The sequence below is a fragment of the Limulus polyphemus genome, unplaced genomic scaffold (assembly GCF_000517525.1).
Source record: "Limulus polyphemus unplaced genomic scaffold, Limulus_polyphemus-2.1.2 Scaffold632, whole genome shotgun sequence".
NCBI lineage: Eukaryota > Metazoa > Arthropoda > Merostomata > Xiphosura > Limulidae > Limulus > Limulus polyphemus.
The window spans coordinates 296,279-310,355 of record NW_013666242.1 but is presented as its reverse complement, the minus strand read 5'-3'; the positions used below and the strand labels follow the sequence as shown (position 1 = coordinate 310,355).

The 14,077-nt window shown below is 33.5% G+C and overlaps 1 protein-coding gene across 2 annotated transcripts in view; it reads left to right on the top strand.

The window, feature by feature from the left end:
* LOC106459584 (PCNA-interacting partner-like) overlaps positions 1 to 14,077 on the top strand; it is a 58,278-nt gene that overhangs the window by 14,960 nt on the left and 29,241 nt on the right. The window contains exons 2-4 of one of the 2 annotated variants that reach the window (XM_022386098.1): positions 1,435 to 1,646; positions 1,852 to 2,127; positions 12,017 to 12,226. In XM_022386098.1, the coding sequence (XP_022241806.1) occupies positions 1,435 to 1,646; positions 1,852 to 2,127; positions 12,017 to 12,226 (698 nt within the window). Of the gene's footprint in view, positions 1 to 1,434; positions 1,665 to 1,851; positions 2,128 to 12,016; positions 12,227 to 14,077 lie in introns of those variants that run through there. The other variant, XM_022386099.1, reaches the window with a different exon arrangement.

Here is a 14,077-nt window from a genome sequence, read left to right as displayed (position 1 = left end):
CATTGTGGATTGTCTCTCAGGCGTGACTTTCCAGATAAAATGTGGTCGGCGAGGTAAGCCAAAGGTGGTGCATGCCAACAGGCTTTGTCATTATCTCAGTTCAGGACATTTCAGTTGGGATGAAGTGAACAACAGAACAAATGATGCTGCTGAAGATGTGTCACCTGAAAAAGCCATTGTCGAAGAAGAAACTCTACTCGGTTTTGAGAAGGGAAACAGTGAAGCCCTTGATGAAGCTACTACCACTGATATGACTGTTACTGATGATAGGACATTTCCTAATGAAGCAGATGAACCCCACATGAAGCAGAAGCCAATGAGACGGAGACCAGTACGGAAGAAGATACGTCCTATGAAATTAAGAGACTTTGTTGAATTTATCTTTGTGTTTGTAAATTCTGTACATATAATTAAGTTATTGTTAATTTTCTATTGGTTTAATGTAAGTGGCTATTGTTTGGGACGAACAATACTAAGGAAGGGGCAGTGTTACGACAGCAGTAGTCACGTGACGCTGGTAACACGTCATGATATTCTAGAAGGATCGGGGAACATCACGAATAATCCAGTATGTGCTAGACACCCTCTATTCCTGTATATAAGTGCGCCGGATAATGCGAGACAAATTAATCAGAATTGAATTGCAGACAGGCAGAGATAAAGACGGACAATTGAGTCATGCTCGGTAGTGACCGTAAGTAAGTGCGTGAATCATTGTGAATTATAGCATGTGTTTAAAGTGACTGTGGAAATTAAGTGTATTACAAAGTTGAATTGAGAAAGAATAAACTAGTTTTATTTAAGAAAGGACTTGTATCACTAAAGTTTGATCCGAAAGAAATTATACAGGAAATTAACAAATGACCAGAGGCGTAACAATATATATAAATTAAGCCTTAAACTTATTTTTATTTTAAAATTACATTTGCTTAAGAATGGTTGTTTAGAGTCTCTAATATAGCCTACTGGAAATAATTGTTTATGCAAGAAACAACAGAAATGATATCATAATATATATGGGCTTAACTTGATTGTCAGTTGCAGACCCAGTAGCCCTGCTTATTAGTCAAACTTGTTACACAAATAATAAAATAACTAAATATCTTTAAAGTTTAGAAAAAAAATGGCTTTTACACTCCAGTTAAAAAGGTGTAAATTCCTTCATTATGGACTACAAATTTTTAAAGACAACAAAAAATATCTTTAAGCATTATCACAAAGAAGTAAGTTATATATTAGTATTGGAATTGGCTATGCATAGCAGGGCCTACACTAATGACACTCATGATCAGAACATACATGTATGTAACTTTGTAAAACAGTTTTGAGATGTTAAGAATAATGTTTTTAGGTTTTTTTGTTTCTTTTAATAGAATATGAAAATGTAATTAGCATTTATTAAATTTATACAGCTTTGTTCTTTTTACATTACAGACTTTTGTGTCATTCGTTGTGGATCATGTGATAACAGCATTGAAACATTGGAGCTCAAGAATACTTGTCATCATGGTAATGTTTCACTTGTAAGGTTTTTTCTGCGTCTCTGTCGTCAGTATAGTCTGTTTGAAAACAGGCACACTACGTTTTTAAGTGACAAGGACCATCTATTAGCCTTGCAGCTAAGTATAGCTGGACTAAATAAAAAGGTACCTTGATAATAAAAGGTATTTGTTTTTATATCCATTTTTGCAAATATGAAATAATTTGAGTTTTTTTTATGGATGTGTTTGGCATATGAGTTATAAATATCCCAGTTATAACTTTCTTTGAAGCACAGAAATATATTGTTTCTTAATATTAATCTTTATCACATATAGTAAGTGTGTATGTATCAGTTATTTGTTTTAACAGGATAAAGGAGAATATGGAGTGATGGCTAGTGAAGTAATTTTTGCTCACAACAACTATATGAAACTGTATTGTGAAGACACATGCCAGCCAGAAGAAGGTGCAGTGGTTGATATAACACTTCAAACCTATATGGACTTTTTAAAACTTGGCAATCTTATTGATCTTTGGAAAATGGCAAGCATACTGGAGAAAAATATGGCTGAAAATCAGGACTTAGCTCATTTTGTCAAGAAATGCAATTTTTTGTTGTGTGGTAGACCAAACAATAAACCTGAAGTAAGATAAAACTTGTATTTGTTTTATATTTGTAGTGATACTGTTGTTTATGTTGGCTTATATAATCTGTTACATGCTCAGGAGAATTATAAATATACTGTAATGTCAGGATTGTGTTAACATTTTCTACATTTAATTTTACTTCTCAAATATATTACCTTAACTTTATTTGTAGAAACAATCTTTCTAAGATTTTAACTCATCTACTGTATCTTTCAGAAGGACTCTTGGCTTTGACTTGGGTGTGTGGTAATTCAAGGATAAACCTAGTAATCGACTCGTATCATGATATTGTATCCAACGCTTTCTTGGCTATCTTAATACACAACATTCATGAAATTGAGACAGATAACACTATTCCCTTTCTGTTAACCATGATGCTAATGGCCTTTAAACTTCTGTCTGTCGTAAAAACATATTTACTGGTCTTTTCACTCAGTTTGACAGTTTTATACCCTTATCTTTCAAATGCAATCTTATTCTCTGTCTACTAAATAGAGCCTACAAACTTACTTCATCTTATCTAGCCCTTCATAAAGAAATTACTTCCATACAAAGTATTCACTTTTGAAATGGTTACCCTATGCATTTCTTGGAAAAAATAACTTCCTCATTCTTAACTAATTTGTTTCTCAAACCACCTAAGGTACCCACTGTACCCAAACTTCCCTTATACACCTGCTTACCATATCTCGGGAGACAGAGCTCCTTTATCACGATACAGTTGAAAAAAAATTATGTAACTCTTACTATCTCCAAATTGACCTGAAAGTTATTATGAAACCCAATTTCAGACTAAAATCTTTTTTCTGCTACAAAGATAGTTTGCCAACTGCCCATTGTTCACATCTTGTCTACTTATACACGTGTGGAGACTGCAAGGCTTCCTATATTGGTGAAACCAAATTTCACCTTAAAGTATGAGCATGTGAACACGTGGGCATATCTATAAAAACTGGAAGAAAGATTACAAAACCTCCCAACCCTGCTATCTATCAGCACAATACAGAAACGGGACATCCGATTTCTATCTTCAACAGCCAAACATGATACTGAACTTCTTATAAAAGAAACATTATACATAAAACTCTCCTTCCATTCCTAAATAATACAGTCTTCATTTGATTTAAACTTGTTTTAACTATTTCATATGTGTCACATTTTCATTTTATCTTGTTACAATTGTATATTCAAATTGTTTACTTCTTATGTATATATTTCTGTTGTAATTACAAATATTGTTTGTTTGTACCTCTAGATTACTGATGATGGAATTATGATGATTCCGAAACATTTAATAAATGCTTCCTATTATCATGTTCATGTTTTGCTTTATCATGAAGGATAAACCTAGTTCACAGTTACCTGATCTCTTCAAAAACTGTCAAGGTTTGAGGATTCGGTATGTGGAAAGATAACTGTATTGATTTGTCGCAGGTGGATTGAAGAAGACAAGACATGGTGATGAAGTTTGAAATAAAAATAGTCATTAATTTCTGAATAAGAAGAAATGAAGAAGCTCTTTCAATGAAAATGGTTATAGTGTTATGAAGTAGAATGAAATAAAGTAAATAGTTCAGAGAATAAAATGTTTTCAAATAAAGAAAATAAACGAGCCTTCACCGATAAATAAGTAGACAGATTTGGATAAACACACAAGATAAGCAAGCGACAAAGGTGATAGAAGAACAAAGTTAAAATGAAGAGCTTCACTAGTGAGCTTGGCCCTCTCAGACACTTGAGTCTGCTTATCTCAAAGATAGAAAAGAATCTGCGCTGAGACTGCCCAAAATTCATTCCAAAAGTTTCTTCTTTTTTGTAGCTAACCAATCAGAAAAGGGGCTTCAAAATGTGGAAATATCTGCTTCATGTTATAGTTGCATAGGTAAAGTAGGATACAATGCAACTATTTCATGAAACACTAGATAAGTTCCTTGACTGATCCTCTGCAGATAATAACACATCAGGCTGAATTTGGCAAATGACTCAACTGATCTATCAAGTTCCAAGCCAGGAGTTAAATAAATTTAAAAATTTTATTGAGATGACACAAACACTAAAGGAGAATAAGGTCTGTAGTATCTCCATACTACAGTGAGTTTCTCCATCGATTTTTTATAATTATTTTTTACTGTATATTACTCAGATCTTAAACTTAAGTCTATATCTTTGATTTCTTAATGGTTACAGGCTTGTTCCTTTTTGTTCTGTTGCCGTCCTGTTTTCATCTCTGTTTTTATGTTAAGTGAGCACATTGATGTCCTTTACATGTCTTTGAGACTCCCTTTTGATAATGGCATATACATATATGTAGATCCCTGGTTTTTGGTGAAAGGTTTTGTCAACACTGGACATAGCAGATGTAGTGTGGTTGGTATATTATTATACACTCTTCTTTACTTTCACTTGGAAGTTTTATTAATAATTACCAGCGTAGTATTCTGTTCATGCTGTGGTCATTTGACTTGACTTGACTCCAAGATCAAGAAGAATAGTTCTTTTGAATTATGAGCAGGGTAGTTCAGGTAATTAATAATTAACTACATGTGATGTTAAAATAAATAATAGTATTAACACATCCTTACCTTAACCCTGATGTGTTGTGATATAAGTAAAATTGATGAAAAATTACACTAAAGTTCATCTTAATTCTGTAACAGTTTTTGTCAATCCCAGCCAGCCTGGTATTGGTCAAAAGACTTCATTGGCACTGGATATAGAAGATATTGTAGTGTGGTTTGTATATTATTATACACTTTGTTTTTTCTTATTTCACCCAGAAGTTCTTGTACTTCTTGATCAGACTTCCACACTTGATGAAGTCATAAAATTAATAGCTCAAAAGTTGTGTTTGGAGAATAGTGGTTTTTCTAACTTTTGTAGATTCATTCTTTGGCTTTGAGTTTGTTTGGGAACATCTAATGTATTTGTCACTCTTTTGAGTAAGAGGATTTGGTCCTCTTTGTGTTAGTAATTTTATTCAGACCTTCATCGTTTTCATTTGGGCGTTTCTGTAAACACCACTCTCTCTGTTTGTTGCAAAAACTTGTAATTGGATTTCTCTTGAAACTTCATTTGAATCAGGCTGTTCTCTCTCAATAGCTCACAACTGGAGAAATTTTGTCTTTTCGTTGATATTGGATTTTTTCAAACATTTGGTTTGTTTTAGCAGGTCTCATTTCCACTCCCTGCAGAAGACTGTGATCTTGAAGGTAGGATGTCTAGAAACAGCATGATTGCCTGGTTTTCTTTCCCAAGAAACCAGGTGCTCTCTTTTTTGATATTTCAATTATTCTACAACAATAAATGTTCCTTTTGCTCTCTTATTTTCATCTTTACTGATACATCCACATTTTGTTTGGGGCAATTCCCAGCACTCACTGAATTTTCAGCACATGGTCTTGGATGGCATCTTGATCTCATTTGTTGTTTGAAACTATAGACAGTACATTGAGCTTGCTACTGCCCTCTTGGGTCACATTGTTTAGACTTATTTGGAGAACTTCATTATATCTTGATGGAATTTTTTTTTATGCTTATGGAATGTCCACTCAGATACTTGAGTGACTTTTAAGAGTATTGTTTTGTGTAGAATATCTGGTTGCCTCCCCTCAGTTGTCAAATTCCATTCATCTAGATTCCAATACCAACCACTGTAGTTTAGAAAGTGGGTAACTGTCATCATGTTATTGCATCTATTCACCTATGCTCACCTTCCATTATTTCTGTTTGAGAGTTGTAATTGAGTTCAGTAACATTTCATGCCATATTCTTCTGGTGGTTTAACTTTTTTATGCCAGTGGAATCTCCCTATTTCTCACCTGTTACAGTTTACTATTGATGAAACTTTTTCTTTTGCCTAACCGTGAAATGTTTTTTATTATCATTGTCACAGATTATCATGTGCTCTACTGGCTTGTAGTATGAATTATAATTTAATTCAGTAGTTTGAACCATCTTTGTGTGCTGTGTCTTTCCATATGTTATAATTTTCTTTAAGCTTTTCCTGTTTCGATCCTGGCTTGTTTGCCTTTTTTTTCTTCTTATTTTTACCATATGTTTTTCATGGATTGTCTATACCTTTATTCAGATTGTTTTTTTCTTTTTCATACTTGGGCTTAATAGGTGAATGCTTATAATAATCTATAAGTATCTTCTTTTACCTTTAATGATTGGTTTTGAGTAACTTTTAGGAAAGGTTTATTTGGTTGTCACTTCAGCGTTTCTTGATTTCTCTGGTTGATCTTCTTGAGAGCATTTTACACTAACTGGTATACTGACAGTGTATAACACTTCTATGTTGGCTGTCTCTGTGGTTGTTTGTTGTATTCATTGTACGTTTCTTTTCTTATCATTTACCTTTTTTCCATTAACACTTTTTCAAAGATTGCACTCATTCCCTCTATCATTCTTCTTATTTTCCTTTTTACCATTTTTTTGTTGGGGAAACTCCACTTTTATTTCTTGAGCATCTGACCTTGACACTATGGGCAAAATAAATGTTAAGGTACTATTTCTGATTGGATGAAGGTCTTCTTTTTATCAGCTCACCAATTTCATTATTAGTTTTGATTGAGAATAAAAGAAACGTACACTGTCTGTATGAAGATGTAAGGTTTGGCATTTTAGTACCTACTTCATTCTGTCATCCTAGGTAAGGTTTGGCATTTTAGTACCTATTTCATTCTGTCATCCTGGGTAAGGTGTGGCATTTTAGTACCTACTTCATTCTGTCATCCTGGGTAAGGTGTGGCATTTTAGTACCTATTTCATTCTGTCATCCTAGGTAAGGTTTGGCATTTTAGTACCTATTTCATTCTGTCATCCTGGGTAAGGTGTGGCATTTTAGTACCTACTTCAGTCTGTTATCGTAGGTAAGGTTTGGCATTGTAGTGCCTACTTCAGTCTGTTATCCTAGATAAAGTTTGGCATTTCAGTGCCTGCCTCATTCTGTTATCCTTTGTTTGCATGGCTTACCTCATTTTATCATGTTACTAGGAATGATTATTATGAGACAAATAACTATACACCTGTACACTACTAAGTCATGATGTCACTGATCTCTGCTTGTAGGTGCTCATGCAACCATCTGTACCTGTTTTTTTTACCTGCTTCATGCTATATTAGCCTCTGGTGGTTTCTTTTTAGTTAGGTTATTTGTTTAAGCCTTCTCTTTTGTTTACTTCTTTTTGATGTAATATATATTTATATATAGAAATAATTTAAAATGTTTAACATTCACGGGGGGATCAATTTGATGTACATGTTTTATGTCTTTTTTTTATTATTATTACAAAAAACCAGTGGTTGAGATAACTTTAAACTTAATATGAACTTTCTACAGATTATGTAGCTTCTGCAAGTAAAAATATCTTTCTATATGATGTTTGTATAAGTTCACATCTCTTAAACTTTGAAAACATTCCATTAATTCATTGGGTGTTTTATTTAATCAATAAAAATGTTTACCTTTGATGTAAGTTTCAGTTTCTGATTTGTATGTCTTCATACATTCTTAAACTTTCCCAGGAAGTTTTTATTTGGCAAAACTGTAAGTTCTATCTTTATTTTGATTTGAAAAATACTGCATGTTTCACTATATATACAATTACTGGAAAATAACTTTTTTTACCAAAATTATAAGGAAGCTGACTTTTTTTTAAATTGTTAATCGGAAGGTATCATTTGATATGTCATAACTTTTAAAGTTATTTTATATTCACTTATACGTGTATATAATAAACGTTTATTTTCCTTGATTTTCTGTGGTCATTTCAGCAGATACTAAAGGTAATAAGTCCTGATGTTAACATTGACCTTGTTGGGAAAATGAAACTGGATGTGGACAAGTAAAAAATTGTCTAACTAATTTTACCTCACTTTACTTAAAAATATTCCCATCTTACTGCATTGTCATAATTCAAATGAAATATAAAATGATAAAACAGCCTTAAAAAAATAAGACTAATTGGTGGAAGTTATTTATAAACATCTTTTTTTCTACCAACATATCATCATTTTCTTCTGACATGGAAGTTAGAATGGCCTATATTGAAGGAAAGAACAGAGAAAGCTTTTGCTACATGTTTAGATCATTAGCCAGTTACTTCTCAAAGCTGAGTTATAGGCAGTTGCATCAAACCTTGACAAACCAAGTTGAGAGACAGTGATTGTGTAAAACTGATAAAATTACACTTGTATTGATTGAAATTATAAGGCTTATGTTTGTTTCATTTCATTAAAAACTATTTTAAGTTTCCTTCTAGAGGGCTTTGAATGCAATATTAAGGTTAGAAAAACTTGGGTAATTCAGCAACACTAATATTTTCATTGGGAATGAGCTGAAATAAGAATTTGGAAATAGAAAAAACATGTACAGAATGAAATAGATAACTTTTTATTGAATAAATCTCAACTCTCAAGTTTTTGTTGTTGTGGAAGAATGCTTACAAGTTTATTTTTTATAATATTTTTTCATTCAATGGTGCAGTTTTTTCCCTCCAGGCAACATGAATCCACCTGGCAATGATAGGGTTAAATTAAATTTCAAATACATAGTTATATCGGTATACACTCACCTTTCCTTCCTTTCCACTTGCAGTTTCAACCTCTGACAGAATGAAGATCCAATGGAATATTTGTAAGTTAGTCCCATTCTAAGGATATTGGAAAACTTGGCAGGATATAGGACTGCCCTTATTCTGAATAAGACCATGGGAACAAGGATCAGACTTTGACAATTCAAAGTGAATAACTAAAAAGAATGAGAGTACTTAAATTCTGTGAGATCAACAGCTACATTTCTAGATAACATGTAATTAAATACATATAAGAAATTTATTTTAAATGCAGAAATGTTAGCATTAAGAGTTTTGCCAGTCATGATCTAGTGTTCCAAGGCTCGAGCCTTGATGCTGCTAAACATGCGCCACATCAAGCAGCTACGTGTCAAGTGTGCAAGGGCTCTTGGGGAGTGGATCTATGTTCTATGCTCAGGATCTATCGTGCCCTGATCCGATCCAAATTGGACTATGGGTCTTTGGTCTATGGTTCTGCCAGTACCTCGGCCTTGAAGATGCTGGACCCCATTCACCTTCTGGGGCTTTGGCTCTGCACAGGAGCTTTTTGCACTTCTCCAGTCCAGAGTTTGTACACCGAGTCCTACGAACCTCCTCTTCACCTCCGTCGTTTGCGACTTTCTTTACAATATGCTACCTCCTAATCTGAGGAAGGCGGATACTCTTGTTTGGAAGTACTGTCTTCTTTTTGCTGAACATCTTTTGAGCCATTCTTTTCTTCCTATTTACACGGATGGTTTGAATTCGGGTGACTCTGTAGGTTCTGCCATGGTGTGCTGTGGCTCGGCAGTTGCTCACAGGATCCCCTCCACAGTTTCTGTGTTCACTGCTGAGTTGTATGCTATTTCTCTTGCCCTGGATCATGTAGAAGCTATTCAGTACAGTAATTGTACTATTTACACTGATTCTCTTAGCTGTCTACTGGCCGATTGGCCCACTTTTCTCTATCTTCTATTTCCATCCAATTTTTCTGGATTCCTGGCCATGTCGGTATTCACGGGAACGAGCTCGCTGACACCACAGCTAAGTTCGTCTACTCTGGTGCCATCATGGCCATGCCTGTCCAATACATGGACTACAGTCCTGTTTTCAAGGCACAGATTCTTGCCAGTTAGCAGTCGACTTGAGATGAGCAACGTCATAACAAGCTTTTCCAGATCAAACCTTCTGTTGGTCTTTGGCCATCTTGCTTCCGTAAGGATCAGAAGGAGGAAGTAGTCCTGGCAAGGCTACGCATTGGTCATAGTTTTTAACCCATCGTTTTCTTTTATCAGGTATTGATCCACTGATGTGTAGCCATTGTGACACTCAAGTCACAATAGCCCACATTTTACTGTCATTACAACTGTGAGCGGTGGTACCATTTTAGACACGTGTTCTAAGAGTTTACCCCTGACGTTGGACAGTGTCATTGGTAATGGTGACACTGTCCGATTAGATTGTATTTTTAATTTTTTACACACTATAGGTCTTTTTAATTATATATATGTAAATACTTTATCGACATATATTGGTTTTAACTCACTATATTTTTACATTTTACTTTAATTTACTTTCAATGTTTTTACTGGTTGTTTTGTGCCATAAAGCACCAAACAAACAACCTTTGTGTAGCTTTGCGCGAACTTCCTAACAAACAAACAGCCATGCCCTGAACCCTTTGTCTGGCCATTTAGCTCATGCATTGCAAGAAAAGTTTAACTTCAATCCCTTAATAACCCTGGAATGTTTACTTAGTGTTTTATGTAGCTAATCTTACAATTTTAAACAAAGTGAAATGTATTTGTGCATGCCATTTACCTTGAGTTGTTTTATGACTTTAATGGAATTGTAATATAATACACTCAGAAAACTAATAATATTATTGTTTCTATTGAAAAATATGCTTTATAATTTTTTTTCAATTCAAGTATTTCTCTAAATAAGATACTGTTACACTAGGTCCAATTAAAAAATGAGGGAAGCGTCTGTATATTGATATGAATAACTGGCTTACTTGTCACTTGTACAAAATATGTCAATTTCCCAGACTCAAGCCTAACTATGCAGCTTTTAGGCTACACAATCGAACTGTTTCTCCAATATTGGATTCTTGATTTACTCACGGAAGGGACTAAAAAAACAAACTTTACTTACTCTGCTAGATATCTAACTCTTAATCAAAACTGAAAACTAAAACAATGATGAAATTAGATTTCCCCAAATGATGCTAATGCATACAGATTGCATCAGATTTGTTTACACCAAATGACACTAATGCATATAATTTGCATCAGATGTTTATCTCCAAACGATGCTCATGCACACATTTTACATAAAAAATGTTCATCAAATGACACTAGGTGCATACAGTGCTCTTTCTCCAAAATAATTTACAAGACAGATAATTGTAATACAAAGTTTTTGAACAAACAATGATATAATTCAGATACATGTAAAAAATAAGTATTATTTTAATTGTTTGCAACATCATTCTTGCTTATAAAAAGTTTTAATTATAATTTCAGAAATAACAAATGCCAATTTATGTAACCCAGTAGTTCTCAATCTCTCTCAGCACGAGGTCCCCCCAGAATATTCTTCATCATGACTGAGGCCTCATCCAGTGAATCTATAGATATTGAATATAATTAATACTTAAAGCCATTAGTACTTGGTGAGATTCCAAAATTATAGAACTGAGGAAAACAGACAGCCGTATGTTTCACAAATATACTTATTGCGTCCATGGTTTCAACAGTAAAGGCATCTTCATGTACAGAGTACTATAACAGTATTGTGTTTTTGCTATAGTCTATCCCTGACACTTTTTTATGGTTTGCAGTTTGGGAACCCCCTGATCTAACCCAATTATATCATTATTTAACCTTATAAGTTCCTAACTCTTACTTTAAAGAAAGAACTGCATTAAAATAAAAATACTTTCTTCCACAAGTGTGGTGAAGTAAACTTTGCAAAAATCTGTTTTTAAAAACATTCCTTTTCACCATACATACAGTGGTAAACAATAAGTTTCATTGTGTTTTATATATGAAAACTTGATACTTGTCAGTGTACAGTTGTCCTCAGTAGAAAGAATCATGGGAAATATTCCAATTTGCTTGGCTATGGCCACATTTTGTTGTTGTAAAGTTCAACTTCATCTTAATTAGATAAGTTATTAGCTAATGTTAAATTGATTAGGAAGAATATGGTTGAAGAATTGCAAGTGTTAAAGCTACAATGTTTATTCTTCTATAAACCAGTAAGAAAGTTAATCTGTTTAAGTTGTGTTTCTACTTGTCATGTGTTATCTTTTTTTCTTACAACAGAGAAATCTGGTCAGTCTCCTTTGTAAAGACAAAGTTGTATATCATGTTACTGTGGAAACCCCTCTTGATACCAGTCTTCATGACGGTAGTGTCTTAGATGACGAAAGAGTAGGGATTATGGTGGAACTGATTGAAGAGAAGAGCTTGTCATCAGTTTTGTTCAGTGGTTTTTCTTCTATTAGTAATCAAGGGTTGCCTTCAGCACATGAGGTATGACCTTTTACATGTGCTTTAAGTATAATGTTTAAAGCTTGTTGTAATGAGTTCAAAGTTCCTTGTACAAACACAAAGAATATTTGTTTTTAAGTGTCTAATAGTAACCTGTGTGACAAAATGTGTTAAGACAAATGAAGAATTCCTAACCAAAATGTTGAAATATGTAAAATCTAAAGCATTACATTGGTAAGAAAGATTTAATTTAATCAAAATGTTAAGTTGCTGTTAAGTAAGTCTGTCTTTTTAAAATCATAATAGCAACCATATTAATAAGGGCTATACAAAGAAATATACATGATAAATTTTTAATTTAGTTTTAATAAAGAAGTATGTTCTTCAGTTTAAAAAAATGTAAACAGCATTTTTTAAAAGAATGTTAATTTAATCTTAAATCCATAGAAGAACCAATGTTACTATTAGTTTTGATAACTTCACTCATGACTTGTAACCTAAGTAAACAACATATTAGTAGGAACATTACAGTAGTGTTATTATCTATATATATAATTATGATTAGTTATTATTATAAACACTACATACTAGTAACAATTCATTTCAAGTTGATTTCAGACATTTTAGAATCATGTTTAAAGTTTGCAGGAAGTAGTGGCACTGTGGAGCCAAATTTAACTTTATATTCAAATAAAATAAAACCTTTATCATGATTCAAATTATGTTCTTTGTTTATGTAATTTTATTTTTAAAACAGAGTTGTTATGTACTGTCTTTAGGGAGCTCCATTTGCAATCCGTGGGTTACCAGTGTTGAAACATACTCATCCTTATCAGTTGTGTGTGGGGGGGGGGGGGGCTTTAGAATGTGATGTTCAGTCAAGCTATTCATTGGTAAATAGCCCAAGAGTTGGCAGTGGGTGGTGTTGATTGGTTGCCTTCCTTGTCGTGTATCACTTCTACAGTAGGGGGATGGTTAACACAGATAGACCTTGATTAACTTTATGCAAAATTCAACAAACAAACAAGTATATACTGTGATATATAAGGTATTGCTTACTCTAATGGCTATTGTTACAAACTTCACTGACTAAAAATGTCAATAAAATATGTAGCTTCCCTTACATATAGCTTTCTGATTCAGTGCTTCCCTCTATATGCAAACTTTTTGTTCACCTCTAGACTTGAGATTTTTACCTAAAATCACATGTTTCCATGTGATACTGCTGCATTGTTGCATGCAAATGAGCATGTGACAATCCTCTATCGATAGGAATGCAACACACTCTTCTAGTGCAGCTGACTCCCTCTATATTGATTGTTCAAAGACATCTTTTTTTTTCACTCATCAGCTTGTGAGATATAGACATTCGTTGTAAAAGTATCTAAAAAACACTATTATGAAAAATATCAAGTTTAGATTTTTGTTTTCTAACATTTCTGCACCTGTAAATTTTGTGGGTGTGTATTTCCATATTATTCATGCACATGTCTGTTATGGGACAAGAAAATATTGTTCATGCTAGACTAACAACTAAAATGTTTTTAGGTTTGTCTTTGTTCAGGAAGTGATGGCTATTTTGCAAATGGAAATGGAGTCTTTCATGCAGCTTGGACCTTCTTCTGAACCTGATAATACCTCCTCTGTGTTTCCCATTCGTGAGAAAGTGGATTTTAATAGTTTTTTCCCACTCCTTACCTTTGCCAATTCTTCTACCCATGTTGTGGATCTACCTAGACCTTTTTCATAATTTTGAGACATGGTTTCTGAGGAATATTACTTTCTCTCTCTCTCTCTCCTGACTCATATGATTCTTCTCCTTCACTTCTAAGTTCTATTCTCTGCTTTTGACTTTCATTTTTGTTCTTTCTTCAGATATTCTATGTCCATATT